Source organism: Choloepus didactylus, chromosome 3 (genome assembly GCF_015220235.1).
Source record: "Choloepus didactylus isolate mChoDid1 chromosome 3, mChoDid1.pri, whole genome shotgun sequence".
NCBI classification, from domain to species: Eukaryota; Metazoa; Chordata; class Mammalia; order Pilosa; family Megalonychidae; genus Choloepus; species Choloepus didactylus.
In genome coordinates, this window is record NC_051309.1 from 153,782,564 (window position 1) to 153,807,372 (window position 24,809).

General features: G+C 39.0%; 1 protein-coding gene across 2 annotated transcripts in view; it reads right to left on the reverse strand.

Moving 5' to 3' along the window:
* Positions 1 to 24,809, reverse strand: part of TBC1D9 (TBC1 domain family member 9) — a 157,958-nt gene that overhangs the window by 92,816 nt on the left and 40,333 nt on the right. For both annotated transcript variants that reach the window (XM_037830710.1, XM_037830711.1), the window contains exon 2: positions 9,598 to 9,708. In XM_037830710.1, coding sequence (XP_037686638.1) covers positions 9,598 to 9,708 — 111 coding nt within the window. The remainder of the gene's footprint in view (positions 1 to 9,597; positions 9,709 to 24,809) is intronic.

The following is a 24,809-nucleotide window of genomic DNA, read 5'->3' on the forward strand; positions in this document are numbered from 1 at the left end:
TCTACTTTCTATGACCCAACAACATTGTCACTACTGGCTCTTCTTTCTATTCTTCAATGCCAGAGCCCAAATACCCACATCTCTGCCTCCGATCACCACCACTGGCCCCACTCATATTGCTGCTGCTTGTGTTGTTTCTCTTCTGTCCTCCATGTCCTGTTGTTTCTCCCACACTTAATGTCACAGGAAAAGGCTTGTCTTTTAGATTTATCACCAGCCATACTCTGCTCCAATCCACAGGAGAAGTTCTGGGACTGTACATCTTTCTCATCTTGACGTCAAGTCCTTCAGCTTACCTGATGCTTCAGGCCTGCTTCTGGACTACTAAAAGGTTTTGGAGGTTTTTCTGGTTATATACAGAATTATCATTCCAAAAGTTCCAGAATACTGGATTCCAAATAAATAAGAACTCTGTTTATCATTATATGAAACCATTATCACAATATATACTATATGGGGAAAGAAAAAGATACAAATGCCATCAACCAACAGTAGCTTCAGGAACTTACGGATTCCTATCTACATCCAACAGATATTTCCCAGGGAGAATAATGTAAGTACTCCCAAATAAGACTGTTACTGCACAAATGCACCATATTCTCTGAATAGACTCCAGGTTCTATAGACTAGAAAGAAGTCTGAGGATACCCATAAGGCAGGACTAGTCGCTCCCCAGCTAAGAAGACAAATTCTGAAGACACCAATCCATTAAAAAGTATTTCTGGAAGCAGGTGGCCACTTCTGTCCACTTCTCACAGAGTAAACTTAACTCTCAGAGGTTACAGAGCAAAAGCTCTGTTAACAGCTGGGGAACAACTGTCACTTTTTCTGGACCACCTTTAAGAACCAGTGACACTCTAAAGGAGACAATATTTGGATCCTAAATGTTCCTTACAAATGGTTCTTTCATTTCTCAAGTAAATAAGTATAAGCTCTACAATAATTGAGGTCTTAGAATTATTTTATTATTGTTGTTGTTTAAAGTGAGATGGCATGAAGCTCTTCTGCAAGGACTCTGAAAAGGGACTGCTTTATTTAACCAGCAGTTAGAGCAAAAGGTGTTAGATGCTCACAAGAGAAAGGAAGGGCTTGCTGTCAATTTTCTGGAAAGGACCCAATATAGACAGACACAGCAGGAAAAACAAGCTGACCTGACTTTGCAATCAGCTGGAACAACAAAGAAAGCTGGTCATGTCAGGTATGAGAAACCCCCAGGAAATCCAAGTTAAAACCCTGTGCTGTGGTAAGAACTATATCAACACTATATGGGCTTAAGGTTACTTAGATATTAATTCTGGAAAAAAAAATCTTTTATCATTCAGAGCAATGCATACAGGCCCCTGTGCATACATCTGGGCAGCTTTTAAATGCTATCTAATGATGATGAAAGTACAAAATTGTCCTAGTTCAGTTTCATTCAGTTTGAAATGCATCTTAAAGTACATGAAATCCACTTAAAAAAAAAAAAAAAAGGAAGAAGCATTAAGATGGATGACAAAATTATTCTATTATATCTGATTATATCTGGCCTCTGAGGATTCAGAAAAAGGCTTAAGGCCCCACTGGTATTCAGTGGATATCTCTTTTCTGATACATGATTATTAACATGTTTTGGTTCTGAGACTACAACACTGGCTTAAAAACCTGAATTTCAGAATAACTAAGATGGTCATTTCTCACTGATCATGGGTGTGGGGGAGTATACATGCACATGTGTAGGTATACATTTGTGCGTCTATACAAAAATAAAAACCACTCATCACACAGTGGGATAAGAAAACAAACGCCCTAAACCTCTTATGGTTTCAAAGGTAACCAACCTTAAACTCTCCTATGAGAACAGGCTATTTGGATCCCCCAGCTGTTCCAGTCCTCAGATGAATAACACCTGAAACTACTCAAATAAAGGAAACCAAATGAAGGAACTGTCTATTTTGTGGCCTTAGCCAAACACAGTGTTAGCCACAAAGATGAAAATTTTGATATTGAAATACCAAGGAAGGTAAGAGTAATAAATAGCCAATGCACTGGAGTTAACACCTATCCGCCCTGGAGAAACTCACTTTTTTATTCTCCACACTCAGAAAAATTACAAACTTGTATTTGGAGATAGCAAAAGACAAAACTTGGAAATAATGTGGGAGTTTGAAACATTTTAAGAAACAAAAAGGAAATATACTTTTTAAAAAATCCACATCTAATTAAAGCTATAACCATAAATGGGTTAAATAATATGATGATAATGTTCTCTATTATTCACTTGTACTTGCCAAGTGCCCTGGAGCCATGTGTTAACCCCAGGCACATTATCCCATGTAATCTCACAGCAACCCTGATAAGGCCTGGTAATAATCCTGTTTATAGAAGAGGAAACTGAGGCTTAGGGAGGTCTCATTTCTTATCAAATCCAGATTTGTCTGGCTCCAAAGTCCACACTCTTAATTGCTATACTTTACCACGTCCTAACATATTTTAGAAGTGTGGTTAGTATGAAGGTGAGATTAAACAGAGGGAGACAGTATTATATGACTCAGATCAGCCTTTGATGTTAAAAAAAAAAAAAAAAAAACCACACACCTGATTTCAAATCCCCACAATGCCACATACTGTACGTGTGACCTTGGACAAATTACTTTTGTGTTTCATTCTGTAATATTACATATCTATAATATGGAGGTAACACCACCTACTACATTAGTTCATGGGGGTAATTAAACAAGATAATATTATGTACAGTCGTTAGCACAGGCCTAGAACACAGAAAGCACTAAATACACAGTCGTTCTTGCTGTTACCATCACAAGCAGGAGAACACAAAGACCCTATCTTGAAATGTGGTGCAGAAGATATTTCTAAATTCTGATGTCCCAGACACTAAGAAATGAGCTGCAAATTGCTGCCTGATGAACACACATGCAGCAGAACTCTCTCTGGCCCTGGCGCCATTATGTTTGGATTACAAAGTATACATACTATTGAAGTAAGACAAATTTATCTTATGTAACTATTGTAAGCTTCTTACATGATTTGCTTATAAACTCTTATGGAGTATAACAATATGCTCACAGTTTTATAATCACTTTGAGACTAGAGACTCTCAGGTAACTCTTCCAGACATGGCAGTAACAGTCAGTGGTGGATGTCCTTATTTTATTTTTAAAATGCCAAGGTACTCTCCTACGCTGCTGGTGGGGGTGTAAATAGTTCTCTTTCTGGAGGATAAATGGGATAGAAATACTAAAATCCTTAAATATATGCACATTCTTTGACCCAGCATGTCTAATGCTAGAGACTTAACTTAAGGCGATAATTGTTATTATCAAAGATATTGTTAGGAAGATATTCATTTGATGGCTGTTCAAAATATAGTAAAATTAGTGGGAAAAACTCTAGAATCCCAACAATAGCATGCTAGATAAATTATGTTATATATACAATAAAATATTATCTAACATTAAAATAAACATTATAGAAATATATTTTATTGATACTGAAAAGTATCTTAATAGATTAAATGAAAATTTCATTTTATTTGCTCTTAAATGCATGTGTGTATGTGTAGCTATGTGTATACATATTTATAGACATAAAGTATACACACACATACACACATAAAGTATATATAGACATATATATACACCATACATACACATACATATTTAGGTATACACATATACACATATAGTTTGAAAAAAAACCTGGAAGTCAATACATCTAAAGAGAAGGAAATAATGAGGATTTGTGATGTGGTATTATGCTTTTTTTCTTTTTTATTCTTTTTGCTTATCTATATTTTCTAATTTTCTGCAATGAACATGTATTGTTTAAAGAAAAAAGGCAAGTTTATTTTTGAATATGCTGTGTTTCCAAGGATACAAGAATAGTTCTTGAGATACACAGGCCAAGAAAGGATTATAAAAATACCTACCAACTTCAACATTATGTCTATCTCATGTGAAAGGCAACTAAATTACCCAACATTTTCTCTGTCTCCAGTAGGGAAATAGCAGGAACATAACCAATTAGAAATATTTAATTAAACTCTGGGCCCCACCAGCTGCTGACTAAAAGAATGTTTAGTCATTAAAAAAAAAAAAAAAAAAAAAAAAAAAAAAAGCCAGCATGGTGCTGTTTAAAAAGTACTGGGCTAGGATAGAAAGACCTGGTATCTTGGTCCCAGCTTCACCGCTAACTGCTGTAACTAGCAAATGTGAACTTGGGTTATTCACTTTGCCTCTATGTCCAATTAAAGTAAGAGGGTTGGTTAAAATGGACAACTGATGTATCTTCTAGTTCTGAAACCAAATGACCATGTAGACCCTGCTGAGATTCTGGAATGGTAGAAAAGGGAAACTAAATTAATGGGCAACCATAACCAAGTGCCCTGTTCAGGGATGTGTTATCAGTGAGGTGTCCATCAAACACTTTGCCCTCTTCTTTTTCTTTGTAAGTCCTGTTGGAAGGTCAGATGTATCCAGACCTAAATGTTAATAGCTCCTTGTTTCTCTGTTTCTAATTCATCTCCTCAGCAGTCTGAGAGTTCCTCTCTTTAGACAGTGTCCTCAGAATTACCTGCATTTCTAAGTTCTATATCCCCACAGAGGCTGTATATCCTTCTTGCTGTCAGAACCTTCTAGTTGTTCTAATAGGGACAGAGCCAAATGGGTTGCTTTCTACCGCTGCCCACTGAAGGCCATGGAGGACAGAGGACTGGGCTCTCTCTTGCTTCTGGGGTACCAAGTCCAAAACACCAGCTGATGGGGGCAGCTCTGTACTAGTTTTGGCCCCTGGTGGTAGCCTTAGTGCAAAATAGCCAGTTGATGGGTAGCAGGGAGAGGCAAAAATACAAGAGTATAACGAGCCCAGTAAGCTGGCTAGACTAAATCTTTAATATTCTTACAGATGACAAAAAGTAAAATTTTCTATACAAAACTCCAAGCAAAATGCTCTTCTGTAGGCTAGAATTGCTGGCATGTTGATGTATTAACCAAAGAGGCAGCATTGGTGACAGCATTTTGGGTACTGGTGAAAAGAATCATAACTTAGGAAGGTTTTGATTCCCTGAAACTGAATATCAAAGTTCTCAATGCCAAAGAAATGTTTAAAAAAAATCAATTTCTGCAATTCCAGACACAGACTAAAAGATAATAAAATGAAGCATATGAAAATAATGTTTCACCAAATAACTCTTGCTTTTTTTCTTTCTCTCTGCATGATTCAAATTGCCAGTGGCCATTTGATTATTATATTGGCAGTAAGTCAGACTGGGTCAGAAAGATTTCCTCCTGCCTGGTTCCACGCGTCTGAGTATAAGGCAAACTATTCAACTACTATTTACTACAAAGACTATTGCTTTATATACTATAGTATATAAGGTGGTATGTGTCAAAACACTGATGGTAGATGCTCCCTATAATTCAATGAATGTTATTGAAGACTCACAAGGCACATGACATAGAATAAGACTTTATATTCCTACAGATTCTACAGGGCAGTGAATCTAACTCATGCAATTTTCTGCTAAGGTTCTTTTACAGCAATGTATAATAAAAGTCAAGAGAATTAAAAAACTTTCCACATATTGTTCCACCAAATATCAACTTCATATTTTATGAAAAAATAACATTAAAATTACAAATAGAAAGGTTAGCATACCGAGAAACCATTTTAAGATAGCAGCTTCAATGCTTAACTTCTTCTCATGAGAGGGAGCCAGTAATTTGGATTTCAAATGGAAATCGATTAGAAAGAACAACTAATGGGTGAATGGGACCTTCACAATGGTTGTCACTTCCGTGGCGTCTTCCATAAAGAAATTCTGGCATTGTCTCTAGGGGTAATCAATATACACAAAAGCTAAAACCGTTCTGGGTTTATTATAATGAGATCATACAGTTGTGACAGGCATTATTAGTTCCTGGGAAAATGAAAGTTCATCTCTTTGTGGTGTAAATTATGCCATCAGCATTTACAGCCTAGTTTTCTTTAGCTTCTACTCAACAAATAATTCAGAAATGAGTCAGCTTGTAATTCTGGGTTCTATCCCACATGAGTATTCATAGGATCATCTGGTTCATGGAATGGCAAAACCCCAGAAACAGATTGAGGGGTAGTGATGTCAGACAATAAAAAAACAAAAAAGGTTAGGGTGAGGAGGCTAGGAAAAGTCACAAAGACACAAGTCAGCTCCCCACACCACCTTTACCTGGGGAGGCCAGGAGCAGAGAGGGCTGTAATGAGAGATCTGAGGAACTCTGAACAGCTCCTGCCTGCAGAGGATCCCAAAGGCCTCTGGGGCACAAGTGTCAATTGCTGGAAGGTGAGTGAGAATCGGCTGAAAGTGTCTTTTCCACACCCACATTAAATTGATTGGTTTAGTGTCTCTGTTGGATGTTTTCTTCTTGTGATAAAATATCTATAATATAAAATTTGCCATTTTAACCTTTTTTAAGTACACAATTCAGTGGCATTAATTACTTTTACAATGTTAGGCTCCAGTCAGCACCATACATTACCAAAACTTTTTCATCATTCAAAGCAGAAACTCTATACCCACTAAGCAATAACTCTCCATTTTCCCTCACCCCCTGATAACCTCTAATATACTGTCACTATGAATTTGCTTATTTTAGATATTTCATATAAATAGAATCACACAATGTTTGTCCTTTTGCATCTGGCTTATTTCACGCAACACGTCTTCAAAGTTCATCCATATTATAGCATGCATCAGAACTTCAATCCTTCGAACAGCTGAATAATATTCCACTTATCCATTCACATGTTGGTGGACACTTAGGTTGCTTACAGATGACAAAAAGTAAAATTTCTGAACAAACTGCCAAGCAAAATGCTCTTCTGTAGGCTAGAATTGCTGACAATTCTCAATAGTCACTTTTTGACTATTGAGAATCATGCAGCTATGAACATCAGTGTGAAAATACCTGTCTGAGTCCCTGCTTTCAATTCTTTCAAGTAAATACCAAGGAGGAGAATAACTGGGTCATATGTTAGTTCTATGGTTAAGTTTTTGAGGAACATCCACCTGCTTTTTAATTTCCTTTTCATTTCTTCACTTGCTGGCAACAATGTCTATCTTATTCTAGATTGTTTGCCAACTAAATGTGACACTTTTCCCTCAATCAACTAGCACAGCCCACCAAGCACTTCACCTTGTACAGCTGCCACTGGGTCAATTCCCTTTGAATTGAAGGCAAGACTGTGGAATGCTCTCTCACACTGGTCACCTGGGTTACAGTGGTAAGTCTGTCTTCTCCTGTGTCCTGGCTTCCCCCTTCCTTTATCATTTTCCCTCCTCCTCTCATCCCCATCCCCATTCTTTACTCCTAGGTGATCTTCTCCATGCCCTAACCCCTGAGGCCATTTGTTGACTCCACAGGAAGGTATAAATGACTGATATATTCAATTATCTCTCATGTGGCTGTTTGCATCTTAATAAGAATAAGTTTAAAGGGACACAGCTACAAAATTAGCATTTGGGGTTCTCATAAACCTTTGGGTGAGCATTACTGGGGCCTTCCAGCAGCCTGAAATTATCCCAGAATAATTTTCCTACCTATGTAGAAGACCATCCCAGATTTCTGCATTTAGTTGGGTTTCCAGCAATCAAATGGAACTGCATTGTAGTTTTTCACACTAGATTATAGCTATTTACTTGTGTCCTCACTAGACTGTGAGTTTCTCAAGAGCAAAGACTGAACCTAATTGTCTTGATATCTTCAGAGCCTAGCACAGCACTTTCCACCAGGTAGAGTTCAATTTTAAAAATTAATAAAGTCAATTAAAAGAGTTCCCCATGCAGTATGATTGTGAAAACCCTGTAGATCCACTCCCTTTATCCAGTATATGGATAGATGAATAGAAAAATGGGGACAAAATCTAAATGAAAAATAGGGTGGAATGGGGGGGGGTGATCTGGGTGTTCTTTTTTTATTTTTATTTTTTATTCTGATTCTGATTCTTTCCGGTGTAAGGAAAATGTTCAAAAATAGATTGGAGTGATGAATGCACAACTATAAGATGGTACTGTGAATAGCTGATTGTATACCATGGATGATTGTAAGGTATGTGAATATATCTCAATAAAACTGAATTTAAAAAAAATAAAAAACAGTTCCCCATGGCAAACCCGAAACAATTTGAACAACAAAATAAAGTCGTATTGGCTTATAACCCAAAATATAAAATAAATATCCATGAATCCAGACTGAAATGAATAAATATTGCATAAATTAATAAATGGAGAAGAGACAAATTTCCATTGCAGAACTCCAGATAAACTTTGTAGACACTCCACCCCAGAGGATGGGGAGCAGGGGTGGGGAGGTAACTTCATAGTAAAGAAACCCGACAAACACAACTTCACTAGCTGATCAGGGGAACATCAACAGTCATAAATCATTTTGATAGTATACATACTTGATAAGATGAGATGAAAACAATCCTTTATCTCTGTGATCTTCCTCCCCCAAAATCCATAGCCCCAGTCTAAGCCCGAGAAAAACTTCACACAAATTCCAATAGAGGGGCATTCTACAACACACCTGACCAGTGCTTCTCAAAACTATCAAGATTGTCAAAAACAAGGAAAGTCTGAGACACTGTCACAGCCAAGAGGAGCTTAAGGAGACATGATGACTAAATGTAATGTGGTGTCCTGGATAAGATTCTGGAATAGCGAAAGGACATGAAGTGACAATATTGGAAATCTGAAAACACTGTGGGTTTTACTTAATAATAACATATCACTATTGATTCATTAATTGTAACAAATGTACATATAGATGTAAGATGTTAATAGTGGGGAAAAGGGAGTGGGAGTATATAGGAACTCTCAACTTTTCTGTAAATCTAAAGCTGTTCAAAAAAATAAAGTCTATTAATAAAAAAAAACCAAGTGAAGCCTCTCCCACCCCCCACCCCAAATGAAGTGAAGTATTTGGTGCCCTTGCTTGCACTAATGGTTATTGAAAAAGCCAAATGCAAACCAATAACTAAAAAGAACCTGTGGAGTGGAATATTCTATAAGAAGTACAATGATAGCAGAATTGCATGCAGATTATTATCAGGAGAAATAAACCATCTCTGCTCAGTATAAAGCACTGTGCTAGGATACATCAAGTGTTACTTAGTGAACCCCAAGTATTCCATGGGTTCCTCTTCTTTTCTCAGCTTCCTTTGAAGTTAAGTGGGGGGTCATGGGACTGTGTTAGCCAAAGGCTTCTGCGTGGAAGTGATATGTGACACCTCTGGGCCAAGGAAGTTCAAAGCAGGTGTATCTCTACCCTTCCACTCTGCCCTTGTAAGATGACCTTGGAGGTCTTGTTCACCTGATGGTGTCACAATGTATAGAGAAGGCCACAGGATCCAAATGAGACTTCACCAAGTGAGAAAGAAACTTTTATTGTGTTAAGCCAATGTGATTTCAGAGTCATCTGTTGATACAGCTTAAGCAAATTACCCTAACATACCAAACGATTGCATTCTGCAGGCAAATGTGACCTTCCCTTCCGACAGAAAGTTGTTAATCATAACATTTCTCTGTAAATTTGCATGTTTTAGAATATCCCTACTCACCGCAAGCAATGGTCCAATACACCAGAGAGTCTGGAGTCTGGTACAAGATTCGGTAAGGAGCAACTCTGGCACTGGAGTCCAAGACGACATCTAGGGTACCCACCAGGAGGCCTGCAGAAAAAGGGGGAGATAGGTAAGGATTTCCTCAGTGCTTTCTGAAATTCCTAGAGGCAGTGTGAATGCACAACATCTGTTAGATCTCCCAAGAATTCGATGATTCCATCTCCCACTGCACTCCCCTCACAAAACTTTCATCTTAGATATGATAATGCTGGCTGGCTCTGTGTTACCTGATCGAACAACCTCCAAGAGAAATTAACTGTGCAAGCTAAACGTCCATCTTGGTGCTGGTTTCAAAAATAATGGAAGGCTAACAAAGCTCCTAGCATAATCTCTGATACTTGGTGCTACTTATAAATGCCTTTTTAAAATAAAAATGAGTTATTTATTAAGCCCTCATATGCTCGGGTCTGGGCTTGACCACACATTATGCATGATGTGTATCATTTTCCCTCTGACGGCTAAGAAACAAATCCTTAAACTGAGTAACTGGACACAGCTATAGGAACCAGTCAACATGTGTCTGATTCAGGGTGCCCTGCTGCATATTACTTCTAAATATGCTCTATTTTCCTTTTGTATTGAAAAAGTTATAGAGTTAGGTCAGCAAATATTAATTAAATACCACTGTGTGCAGGCAAGCCCTATGGGCACAAAAGTGAATAAGAGAGAGCCTCTGAGACATTTACAATCTAATAGAAAGACAAAATAGTGCCTTATGGCTGTGCTTGAACAAGGGGCTTTGAAACAGAACTTTTCTCATTTCAAAAGCAGATTTGTTTGCCATTTGTCAACCAATAAGGGATAACAGGAACCTGGTCTATACTCTGAAATGATGCAGTAAGAAGAAGAAGGATCAGGAAAGGCATTTTGGTAGCACAAAGCTTAGTTATTTGGGCTGGAAACCTCAGTGATCCACTTATCCAGGTCTGAGCAATCCTTGGGAGGGACTCATCACATTATCTAGAGTCCAGGCTGGTCTGACTGCCCAGCAAATGAATTTAGCAATTTGTACTGAGAAATACAAATGCCCAGTAGATCAATGCTCTCTAAAGAAGAGTTTGTGTCTTCTCTTTCCAGGAAGGAAGTTGATAAGAAAGAGGAAATTAAGAGTAGAAGGCAGCTTAGTGATCAAAGCTGGAAAATGCCTCTAAGGAGAAGCGTGCATGGGTTGACCAGGTGAGCTTGTCAGATGACATGGCAATGTCACCCCTGCTTGTGCAGAGAGGCATGACCCTGTTTCTCACTAAGCAAACCTTTTTCAATATTCTCAGCTGAGCTTTCAGATCTGGTGGCGAAAGCAAAAGGATTCCGACAGTTTCAGACTGAGAGCCTCTAGCACTGTAAATTTCTCTTTTAACAACCTTTTATCCAATGATCTCCCCTCCAGGAAGATGTGCCTCTCTAACCACACACAGCTGGGATGAGACACCAAACATTTCCTACACTATTCTATAATAACCTGCGCGCATGCGTGCTCACACACAAATTCTGCAAGGTGGAAAAGACTAGATCCCTTACTTGGCAGCATGAATCCAAAAGACACAAGTAAATTAAATGTCCACAATTACTCTGAGCCAGAGGGAATCCAGTGTTCATTACAATCAAAGGTCCAATGAGGAACCCTGGCTAGTTGAATAATCTTAGGGTAAGACACTTTATTTTCCCAAACCTTGGTTTTGTCAATTGCAAAATGGAGACCTTATCAATATCACAAGATTGTTCTTGAACACTGAATACAATAGAGCTTAGGGGCTACAGGCTGGTTGGAGTGAGGGGTGTGCTGGTTTGGATGCACTATGTACCCCAAAATGCCACTATCTCTGATGCAGTCTTGTGTGGGCAGGAAACGAATTGGTGTTGATTGGGTTGGAGATTTTGATTGGATGTTTCTATGGCAATGTGATCACTCAACTGTGGGCAAGATCTTTCACTGGATGATTTCCATGGAGGTGTGGTCCCACCCATTCAGCATGGGCTGTGATAGTTTACTAGAGCACTATATAAACTCAGACAGAAGGAGCTAGCTTGCTATAGCCAAGTGGGACACTTTGAAGAATGCACAGAAGCTGCCAGAGTAGGTGCAGATGAGAGACAGTTTGAAGATGGCCATTGAAAGCAGACTCTTGTTCCAGAGAAGCTTGGAGGGGCAGATGCCCTGGGAGCAACTGGGGGTGACATTTTGAAGAGGAGCTGAGGCCTAGAGAGGAACATCCTGGGAGAAAGCCATTTCGAAACCAGAACTTGGAGTAGATACCAGCCATGTGCTTTCCCAGCTAACAGAAGTTTTCCAGACACCATTGGCCATCCTCCAGTGAATGTACCCTATTGTTGATGTGTTATCTTGGACACTTTATGGCCTTAAGACTGTAACTGTGTAACCAAATAAACCCTCTTTATAAAAGCCAATCCATTTCTGCTGTTTTGCACTCCGGCAGCATTAGCAAACTAGAATAAGGGGTTAGGCCACTTGTCTAGAACCTGCCAAGACACTATTTTATTTTACTTCTTTTCTTTTTTTTACTTTGATTGCATATTTATAAAGGGTGACTATGAGAAGGAAATAATGGTGAATGATATTGGGAATGGAAGGCTCAAGGTACCAGCCTCCCTTGCTCTGCTGCCACTGTTGAAATGAAATAACACACCAGAAAGCACCAAATGCTCAGCACCTGGCCTATAACAGTCCTTTTATGACATTCTGTTGACTCTGAACCACAAGTTCTTTTGAAAATGTCATCACCAGTATCTCTTGATGTGTTCTCTTATAACGAGGTCTTGACCTAACAGCACCTTGACATGCAAAATCATTGAAATTTACTTCCCTCCGCCCTACATGTTAAGCCTCTGGCCACCTGGTGCCATGGGAAGAGCTGTGGATTAGTTGCCTAATGGTCAAAAGAGCTCAGTCCAGTTCTGACCGTATCAAAACCAGTTCTGTGACCTGGGACAGGCCATATATCTTCTCAGAGCTTTAATTTCCTCAGTTGTGAAGTTGTAACGATAGCACTTGCCTTAGGCTTATTAATCAAAAAGTCTAAGTAGAGTAAACCATGGGGAAATACTTCAGTTGCCCTAGGTCTCTATTTAAGAGCAAGGGATCCATTTGGATTTGCTGCAAACCACAGTGGCCATTAGCTGTCCTACACAAACCAGGAAAAAAAACCACACTTTTGCTACAGCGGAAATGTATTCATTTGTTTGCTCTGGCCTGTATGAAATATAACAGAACAAAAAATTCTTAGATCCTGCAGAGTCTTTCAGGGGTAGATTTCCACATCATGCCACACACATGCATTTTTGTTACTCATTATGACGGATTTACTGCAAAGGCCTCTAATTACTTTCCAATTACATTAAGAAGAAAGGCAAAAGTAGTGCTGAGAAAACTAGATATGTTTTCTTTTATATACATGTGAACCAGAAATATAAATGTATCACTCATGAGAATCAAAAGCTTGTAATACTCTCTTCTTTGCTTGAATCAAAAGAAAAAATAAAATGCCAAAAATATTGGAAGTGTCATATATGTTGGTTCTCAGGCACAGAAACTTCACTCTGGGAGGTGCTAATAGTCAGGGTTTCTGCCATGTGATTTAATAAACTATGAAATGAGCATCATTTTACATAGAGACTCTTCCAAGCAGCAGACAGAGGCAGCCCCAGTGTCACAATTCTTCAGTCCTGGCTCAGCAGTTCAACTCCATGATACAACCTCACTGAGGCGCAGCTTCTCCATCCTTAATGGCTTACGAGAGTCAGTGCACACAAAGGAGGGAAGGCCTCTGAAAAGGCTCAATCCAATCCACATTATCTTGAACACCACAAATGTCCCTAGTTAAAACTCATCTCCAACATCCATTATTCCAATTAACAAAACCTTTGTTGTCACTCAAAGATAAGGAAACTGAATTATTTAAAGTAGGCACCTCTGGAGCAGGAACTTCTGATTAAATGCCAGCTCCCCAATCCTGATTGTGCATTCACAATCAGCACCAACTTCCACATGAAAACTAATAGATATATGCCCACCTATCAAAGGGCACATGCTGAAAGAGTTTAAAGTAAATTACAGACAGCATAATATTTGGATATTCATGTAAGGTTTATATAATATGAAAAAATTTGTAAGAATTCTCTGAAAGCATACGGCAGTGGATATACAAACAGAAAGCAATATTGTGAATTGAGGTAGGCAGTTGGCGAGTCAAATCACTGAATTAATTTTCATATTAATGCAGAAGTGCTGGAGGACTTTTCCTTCCACCTGGAATGCTCTGCTTCTCCATCTACTCTTGCCTCTGACCACAATTTGAATGAAAAACTCCTAATTATTTAATGTTACCATCTTGATCCATCTTTCTAACTCTGTTTTCCCTCCTGGTTCTGCTTCTATAATATATATTACACATCTTGACTTGCTCCATCCCTCCCCATTTCTACAGACTGAGAACTCCTTGATGGCAGAGTATAATTTCTTCCTTTGGATCTCTATGCCCTGCACTTTGCTTTGAGCACAGTAAATGCTGAACACACATTTGATGAATGGACAAGTTTGATATTTTTTGAAAAATCTAAATAGTAAGTTATCACAGTGCTTTCTAAAGTCCATTGATAGTAGGAATCAAGACTCTGGGAATTAGAAAAACTCCTCTTATAGGCTCTCTCTCTATAGAGTACTATGAGATGGAAATCTGGTCTAGAGAATCCAAAAAGAAAAAAAACCAAAACACAAAATCAACCAGGATTTTCTTAGAAGTCTCATTACTCCTACCTCTGAAATGGCTGTCAAAATACTGAACCATTTCATCGGTTCCCACACAAAGCGCTGTTTTAGCAGCTGTTCTAGTCAGCTATTTCTGGTATTAAACTATCTTTGATTGCCTGAGAAAATGAAATAAAATTATGGCCCTCAAAATAACTCTTCTCTGTATCTTCCTGATACATTATAGTTCAGGGGCATCTTGCAGCATAAAAGAGTTGTTTTCAAGGATATCCAGAAAACACTGCAAAATTGGTACATTTTAGCTTCCCACTCAGTTGGGCACACTAGACGGTATGTGAAGCATTTCTCTGATTAATAATGGGCAGCATCCTAAAGGTCACTTGGCCTCCCTTCTTTCTAGCAGTATCCATGAAGCCAGTTAGAGATGAGGCCGAGATCTACAAAGGCCTCGGCAGAGTGGTGGTCAAGACAGTGAGCTTGGCCTCAACTCATATACTGGTCAGTGCCTTAACCCATTTCCTCCTCTGAAAATAATAATAGAACTTATCCTGGAGACTGCCTGGTATGTACTAAGCACTATTTTAAATGAGATATTTCAAAACCACAGGTACCACCATTTGATGTTAACATTTTGCTTTAACTGCTTCAGATTTGTTTTTTAAAAGAAGGAAAATATAGCAGACACAGTAAAGGTCCCCATTCTACTACCTCAATTTTATTTTGCTCTTTCCCTTCACTGTTCTCAAGTTGTTTTGTGTTCTTCCCATCCAAGTCCTTATACTCTTATTTCCTTATATGTATGTACATGTAAATAGATTCAACACTGATGTGCATCTTTAAATTTATGTTAATAATAAACAGTAGATAATGTTCTGCAATTTATTTTTTTTTAACCCAATGGTTGTGGGATTTATCATGATTAAATTTGTAAATCTCATTCATTCATTTTAAATGTTGGGTAATATCCCATTGCATAAATATACCATAACAAATCCATTTTCCTGATATAAGACATTTGGATTTATTTCTAATTTTTTACTATAATAGACACTGTAATTCTGTTCAGTGTACATGACTTCTTAAGCACATGAGCACATTTCTTTAGAATGGAATTGTCAGGTCACAGGGTAAGAGCATTTTTTAAACCTTACTAGAGATTACTATCCCAAAGTAGCTGTGCAATTTACACTCTTACCAAGAAAGAATACTCATTTCTCTGTCATTTATCCAACACTTAATATAGTCGGATTTGTTTTTAGGCAATCTCAAGGGTGAGAAATGGTATCTACCTTTTGTCTAAATTTGCATTTCTCTGATTATTAATGCATTTGAGTATCTTTTCATGTTTACTGGCCATTCCAGTTTCCTCTTCTGTGAGTTATTTGCCTTTTTTACTGTGTTGACATTTCTGAGAGGTCCAGGTCAGAAGTTCTAGGTTAACCATTTAGAGGCCTCTGCTAATATATGCACTGGATTTCAACTCATTTCAGCAAATATTAGCTGATATCCCTAAAGCCAGAGAGGCAGTAACTTGGATTTACTTCTTTATCTATCTTTTATATAAATGTAAGAATTTTGTTTCAGTATTTCTCAGTCATTGTGCATCTCTCCCAAGCCTGGCTCACCATCTGGAAGACGGCTGGTTTCTGCAGGTCACCTGCTTCCACTATTTTTCTGCCTGCTGCTTCTGAAGTGCTACTGGTGCATTCTCTCTAAGTCTTAGCACTGATGTGGGCTCCATGACATTCATTGGGCAGAGAGTAATTCAACAATAACATTCAGGAGCAGCAGGTTTATTCTCCAATAAACTTTGTTTTCCTTTCAATCCTTTAGGGCTTTGCACAAGCCGTTTTACTTGCTTTGGAATGACCTTTCTTTTTCTCTTCATAGAAAACTTCTCTTTTCCTTAATATCCAGGTCAAGGGTCGCCTAACTCATTAGTTCTGTTTTGTTCCAGCACTCTCACTATCCCACCCATCTCCACAACACTCAACTCCCCAAATCTCCTGGCAATTAACTTCTTTTTTCTGTGCTCTGTCAACCACCTTGAACTTGATATTACTAAGGCAATTATCACATTGTTTTCTACTTAAAATAAATAAGTACATTTCCTTTTACCAAGTCTGCGAAATCCTTGAGAGCAGCCACACCACCTTACTTATTTATCTTGGAATTTCCCAAAGCCTAGAATAATGCCCAGCATATTATGCTGAATATTTGTAATATGTGCCACTGTGTTCAATTTGATGGACACTGGAAGAAACCAAAATTATTTTCAGAGCTTATTCATATTTGTATCACAGTACCCAATATAAGGTCTACCAAAGAGCAGACCTTAAATAATTAAAATCGTCAGAGTCTTACAATCAAAGATGACTAAGACTTGAGAAGAAGGCTAGAAAATCCCATCTCAAAGAGTGTTAAAGTAAAGCAAAACAAGCCCATGTTGGAAACCTTTTACCTAGGGAAAGCAATTTCTCTAATTCAGAAGTAATTCATCCCTCTTTAATCAATATTGAAATTTATCTAGAATTAAGATAGAGCAAAAACAGAAATATTAGGGAAAGGACAAGTCTTTCTGTTCTCCTACTTTTGGAAACTGGTCCAGAGATTAGCAGTTGTTGCATTAAAACTAGAAAACCCAAAGATTAACCAATTTGAACCCTTGTGCTCCCCACAGAGATTGGTAGAGGCTGTTTTTGCACACCATACAGGCCAGGGATCAGGCGAGTGATTAGGAAAACTGTCTGCGTGCAGCTGCAAAAGACAAGGCTGGAATTATCAGGCGAGGGCCAGCTCTGTACTTAGGTGAACCTGAGTTCACCATGGACAGTGTAAAGGAACACACGGGGTGGACAATGTGAGGGCACCCGCGGGCTGATGTTGGCCAGCTGCATCATGGATGAGGGGTAGGAGCCATGGTCGTTCCCTGTGAACGGAGGAGGTGGACACGGAGGTTTGTTGGGGGGTGTGGGTGGGACAGGAATCGGGGGCAATGTGTTTTTCTCTGTTTCACAACATCAGAGAGTATAACAGCCATCCTCAAGTATGGGTACTACTGATCAGAAGGAAGAGAGAAGAAAACGGGAAGGTTGAGAATGTAGCTAATCCCATTACTGGGACTCTACCTTCAGCACAGAACAGTCTGGGAGCATGTTTATTTTCATAATCATTTCTCCCACCCCTCCAGCATCTTTAGGTAAAAATGGTCTCTCAAAACGGGTACTAAGAAGTATTGATGGAGTGAGTAGGCCATCCACAGCTCCTTCCTCTCGACTGCAGTAGCTGTCTCTCAGGACACCGTTCCAGCCGTACATCCATCATGGCTGCCTTAGAAGACCTCACGCTACCTGAGGGGAGGGACCCAGGCTTGCCACACACACAGGCATTCGTTACTGTGGAAAGAAGAGTTAATGGTAACTCCAGCAGTTCAGGGTACACATTGCTGACTAAATCGATTCGGACAATGCTTCTCAAACTATTTGTGGTTAAAGACCAGTTTCTGTTTGTTTGTTTTTTAGTTTCCATTCTGTTGTAGACTGTTGATACGTTTGGAAAATATAGCACACATGAAATACTAAAAAAAAGGTAATGTAATATAATATGAAAAAAGACATGCAGAATATAAGCCTCTATTTTAAAAAATTATTAAGCTCAGACAAATTGCTATCGGTTTCTGAATGCTTAATCTCAATTTCTGTTCTTAGCTCGTGGCAGAGTAGTAACAAACAGATCACAACCGGCACTTTGAATAGCACTAAATTAGGGAATGGGAGGTTTCCAGGGCAGTAATTTTCTCCCGAGTATGTTTATCAGAATCATATGTATGCATTTAAAGAGCAATTCAATTCTAGAAAACAGCTTTTTCTTTGGAAAAAGGTAAAAGTTGTGTTCACAATGCAAACCAGAAAAAAGCTGAACATCATTTCTCAACTGGAGGCAAAAATACGTGACTAGAGGGAGGCGTGAGATCTTTATTGTATACTTATCCCAAGGGGCACTTGTTTTAAAGTGTTGAGAATCTTAACTAGTGTTACAGGTTAAGACCCTTAACTCATTTCTTACAAAAAGGGAAGCAGGCTGGAAGGGGTGGAATGGCAAAGTTAAGAGAGAAGAAGTAGCACCTCTGGAGCATTTCAAATGGTAATTCTGGATCACAGGATCCTGGAAATTCATGCTCATACAAGTAACCCAAAAGTTAAGCTTAAAAAGAGAGAAAAAAAGCCACAACTTTCGTATTTTCCACCTCAAAAGATAAAGCACAGCCTGGTTTATAATGAAGCAAACAGAGCCAGAATATTGAAATCTGAGGAGCATGTTGTCTGCAGAGGCTTCCTCATGCAGCCAGTTTGTCTGTGCTGCCGGAGTCTCCCAAGCACCCTTCATTTCACCCCGTGGCCAGCCTCTCAAAGTCACACAGCTGCCTCCTGCTTAAAAGGGAGGGCAATGGAATTGATTTTTTTTCTTGCTCTTTGAAGGAAACACGCTGTATCTGAGAAGGAATCATTAAAATATTCTCTTATTGTGATGCCTTACTTTACACCCTATTCAGGACACAATCTGTGGGGCCCAGTGCAAAATGAAAATACAGGTTCCCTTGTTCAAAAATTCTTAATTTCAAGGCAGTGATAGCAGAACATTAAACCAGGCATAGCCCTTCTAAGTGCGGGTCCCCGTAGGACTGCCCAAGCCACACGACATGAAGCTGGCCCTCACACAGCAGTTTGGTGGTGATTCCATCTCCACAGACAGGCTTGTTGTTCTCAGGCATTTTTCTCAGGGATTCAAATCTGCTCTGATCTATACCAATGAGAACAATAGGACTGGATTTATTCAAAATGCACTCCAGGCACCTGTGTAATCCAATTTCTCAAACAAGCCCTCAGTCCATTAAGAGGAAGGTAGACCTTCTTTTGATGCATTTGCAGCTGCTTTTATTTTATCCAACAGGAAGGTGCATTGATTCTAATCTTGTCTGTAGAGGCAGGGCTGAAAATCGGAAACTGATGGGTCGGGGCCAGCCAAGATCAGCCTTGTGAGAAAGGATGGAGGGGCCCCTCTGGCATAGGTGGGAGCAGTTCCTTGCCATGATTCCCACCCTTGTGTCTAAGAAACACATCACATCTACCACCTCTGGGAAACCTGGGCATGATGCCTCTTGGACTCTCTTCTCTCAAGTGGGCTGTGTTTGTAGGAGCACCCAATGCTCCAAGATGACAATCAACTCTTCTCCTAATTCATGTAACCTCTTACTCAGGACATCTGCAAATCATTAAGAGTATCTGTACATTAAAGAACTCTACAATTAAATATTTTGAAATAGAAACAATTCTGAATTTAATTACATCTACAAAATGACCCAGAATGTCTAAATAAATTATAATAAATTATAATACATCTATATAATGACAACCACTTAAAATCATGTTCTCAAATAATTACTTAATGACATCATGAAATGCTCCTAGTATGTTATATGAAAAAAAGACAACACAAAATTATAATTTTTGTTCAGTATCATATCTATTTGCCAAACAAAAAAGTTGATCACCTATGTTACAAATTATAAGGTATGCATTTATTTTTTTAAAGATTACAAAAATAAATACTGATAACATATTGGGGAGTAAGATAACAGATTATTTTACTTTCTTCTTTGTACTCATCTGTGTTTTCAGTAAATTCTGATGAGAAGACTATTATTACTTTTATTATTATTATTTACAAATACTTCCAAGCTTATACTTTGGTCTTCCTTTACCCAAAGAGAGATCACATCCTTAAGTAAATAGATGGCGACCGTGGTTGTAATAAAGCTGCTACTTTGTTGCAGGTAGCCATGGGTTAGGAATCTTGTCTGCAGGATGCAATATGCCAGCTGGGGTCAATATCTAAATAAGCGTCCCCATGGAGAGGGACTTGGTCTTTGCATTACAGAAATATATTTTTAAGTTCATTTTTTTTCCCTCTGGCATATGAAAGTCACCAACATGAATTACAGCACATCTTCATATACATAGCACCATATTGCTTAACCCAATTGCAAGCACTGGGTTATCTTAACCCAGTTAAGGTTATCTTAATTAGGTTATCTTACGTCAGGAAATTTATAGTCTCAAAATAAAAACTACAAAAATTAAATGAATGAAACCAATTTCACTATCTTCATCACTGAATATTCATTAAATCTGTAAGTACCCATGGTGTTGTCTTTTCCCACAGACAAGCAAGGCAAAGAAAGGCTTTATGCTTGCTTGTATTCACATTGGAAATGTCAAGAAGAATGCACACTGAACTGTTAATAAAGCTTACCCCAGGGGTGTGATATCAACATGGAGGAGATGCCCCACAGGGAAGAAATCGGGGACTTTTTTTAATGCATTTTTTTTTATTGTGAACTTTAACATATATACATAACAGTGGTAACTTTCAAAGTACGGTGTAACAAGTAGTTAGCAAATTTCAAGGAATGTTATGGGTTACAGTTCAACAATTTCAGTTATTTCCATTATTGTAAAATATAACGTATATATAGAAAGGTGTTAACTTTCAAAGCACAGCTCAACAGTTATATAGGTAATTTAAAAAAACATTACGGGAAAGTAGGTAAAAAGCCAGGAACTGCGTGGACTGGACACCACAGAGCAATCTGTCTTTGGGCATACTTCATACAACACTCATGAAAACGTGGAACTGCTGAGATCAGCGAAATCTGTAAGTTTTTGCGGCCAGGGGACCCGCGCCCCTCCCTGCCAGGCTCAGTCCCGGGGGAGGAGGGGCTGTCAGCTCCGGGAAGGAGAAGGGAGAACTGCAGTGGCTGCTCTTATCGAAAACTCGTTCTACTGATTCAAACTCCAACCATAGATAGACTGAGACCAGACACCAGAGACTCTGAGAGCAGCCAGCCCAGCAGAGAGGAGACAGGCATAGAAAAAAAACAACACGAAAAACTCCAAAATAAAAGCAGAGGATTTTTGGAGTTCTGGTGAACACAGAAAGGGGAAGGGCGGAGCTCAGGCCTTGAGGCGCATATGCAAATCCCGAAGCAAAGCTGATCTCTCTGCCCTGTGCACCTTTCCTTAATGGCCCTGGTTGCTTTGTCTATTAGCATTTCAATAACCCATTAGATCTCTGAGGAGGGCCGTTTTTTTTTTTTTTTTTTTTTTTTTTTTAAATCCTTTTTGCTTTTTCTAAAACAATTACTCTAAGAAGCTCAATACAGAAAGCTTCAAAGAATTGAAATTTGGGCACGTCAAGTCAAGAGCAGAACTAAGAGAGCTCTGAGACAAAAGGCAATAATCCAGTGGCTGAGAAAATTCACTAAACAACACAACTTCCCAAGAAAAGGGGGGTGTCCACTCACAGCCACCATCCTGGTGGACAGGAAACACTCCTGCCCATCGCCAGCCCCATAGCCCAGAGCTGCCCCAGACAACCCAGTGTGACGGAAGTGCTGCAAATAACAGGCACACACCACAAAACTGGGTGTGGACATTAGCCTTCCCTGCAACCTCAGCTGAATGTCCCAGAGCTGGGAAGGTGGAGCAGTGTGAATTAACAAAGCCCCATTCAGCCATCATTTGAGCAGACTGGGAGCCTCCCTACACAGCCCAGCAGCCCAGAACTGCCCTGGGGGGACGGCACTCACCTGTGACATAGCACAGTCATCCCTCAACAGAGGACCCAGGGTGCACAGCCTGGAAGAGGGGCCCACTTGCAAGTCTCAGGAGCCATACGCCAATACCAAAGACTTGTGGGTCAGTGTCAGAGACAAACTGTGGCAGGACTGAACTGAAGGATTAGACTATTGCAGCAGCTTTAAAACTCTAGGATCATCAGGGAGATTTGATTGTTAGGGCCACCCCCCCTCCCCGACTGCCCAGAAACACGCCCCACATACAGGGCAGGCAACACCAACTACACATGCAAGCTTGGTACACCAATTGGGCCCCACAAGACTCACTCCCCCACTCACCAAAAAGGCTAAGCAGGGGAGAACTGGCTTGTGGAGAACAGGTGGCTCGTGGACGCCACCTGCTGGTTAGTTAGAGAAAGTGTACTCCACGAAGCTGTAGATCTGATAAATTAGAGATAAGGACTTCAATAGGTCTACAAACCCTAAAAGAACCCTATCAAGTTCAGCAAATGCCACGAGGCCAAAAACAACAGAAAATTATAAAGCATATGAAAAAACCAGACGACATGGATAACGCAAGCCCAAGCACCCAAATCAAAATACCAGAAGAGACACAGCACCTAGAGCAGCTACTCAAAGAACTAAAGATGAACAATGAGACCATAGTACGGGATATGAAGGAAATCAAGAAGACCCTAGAAGAGCATAAAGAAGACATTGCAAGACTAAATAAAAAAATGGATGATCTTATGGAAATTAAAGAAACTGTTGACCAAATTAAAAAGATTCTGGACACTCATAGTACAAGACTAGAGGAAGTTGAACAACGAATCAGTGACCTGGAAGATGACAGAATGGAAAATGAAAGCATAAAAGAAAGAATGGGGAAAAAAATTGAAAAACTCGAAATGGACCTCAGGGATATGATAGATAATATGAAACGTCCGAATATAAGACTCATTGGTGTCCCAGAAGGGGAAGAAAAGGGTAAAGGTCTAGGAAGAGTATTCAAAGAAATTGTTGGGGAAAACTTCCCAAATCTTCTAAACAACATAAATACACAAATCATAAATGCTCAGCGAACTCCAAATAGAATAAATCCAAATAAACCCACTCCGAGACATATACTGATCACACTGTCAAACATAGAAGAGAAGGAGCAAGTTCTGAAAGCAGCAAGAGAAAAGCAATTCACCACATACAAAGGAAACAGCATAAGACTAAGTAGTGACTACTCAGCAGCCACCATGGAGGCAAGAAAGCAGTGGCACGATATATTTAAAATTCTGAGTGAGAGGAATTTCCAGCCAAGAATACTTTATCCAGCAAAGCTCTCCTTCAAATTTGAGGGAGAGCTTAAATTTTTCACAGACAAACAAATGCTGAGAGAATTTGCTAACAAGAGACCTGCCCTACTGGAGATACTAAAGGGAGCCCTACAGACAGAGAAACAAAGACAGGACAGAGAGACTTGGAGAAAGGTTCAGTACTAAAGACATTCGGTATGGGTACAATAAAGGATATTAATAGAGAGAGGGAAAAATATGGCAAACATAATCCAAAGGATAAGATGGCCGATTCAAGAAATGCCTTCACGGTTTTAACGTTGAATGTAAATGGATTAAACTCCCCAATTAAAAGATATAGATTCGCAGAATGGATCAAAAAAAATGAACCATCAATATGTTGCATACAAGAGACTCATCTTAGACACAGGGACACAAAGAAACTGAAAGTGAAAGGATGGAAAAAAATATTTCATGCAAGCTACAGCCAAAAGAAAGCAGGTGTAGCAATATTAATCTCAGATAAAATAGACTTCAAATGCAGGGATGTTTTGAGAGACAAAGAAGGCCACTACATACTAATAAAACGGGCAATTCAGCAAGAAGAAATAACAATCGTAAATGTCTATGCACCCAATCAAGTTGCCACAAAATACATGAGAGAAACACTGGCAAAACTAAAGGAAGCAATTGATGTTTCCACAATAATTGTGGGAGACTTCAACACATCACTCTCTCCTATAGATAGATCAACCAGACAGAAGACCAATAAGGAAATTGAAAACCTAAACAATCTGATAAATGAATTAGATTTAACAGACATCTACAGGACATTACATCCCAAATCACCAGGATACACATACTTTTCTAGTGCTCACGGAACTTTCTCCAGAATAGATCATATGCTGGGACATAAAACAAGCCTCAATAAATTTAAAAAGATTGAAATTATTCAAAGCACATTCTCTGACCACAATGGAATACAATTAGAAGTCAATAACCATCAGAGACTTAGAAAATTCACAAATACCTGGAGGTTAAACAACACACTCCTAAACAATCAGTGGGTTAAAGAAGAAATAGCAAGAGAAATTGCTAAATATATAGAGACAAATGAAAATGAGAACACAACATACCAAAACCTATGGGATGCAGCAAAAGCAGTTCTAAGGGGGAAATTTATAGCACTAAACGTATATATTAAAAAGGAAGAAAGAGCCAAAATCAAAGAACTAATGGATCAACTGAAGAAGCTAGAAAATGAACAGCAAACCAATCCTAAACCAAGTACAAGAAAAGAAATAACAAGGATTAAAGCAGAAATAAATGACATAGAGAACAAAAAAACAATAGAGAGGATAAATATCACCAAAAGTTGGTTCTTTGAGAAGATCAACAAGATTGACAAGCCCCTAGCTAGACTGACAAAATCAAAAAGAGAGAAGACCCATATAAACAAAATAATGAATGAAAAAGGTGACATAACTGCAGATCCTGAAGAAAT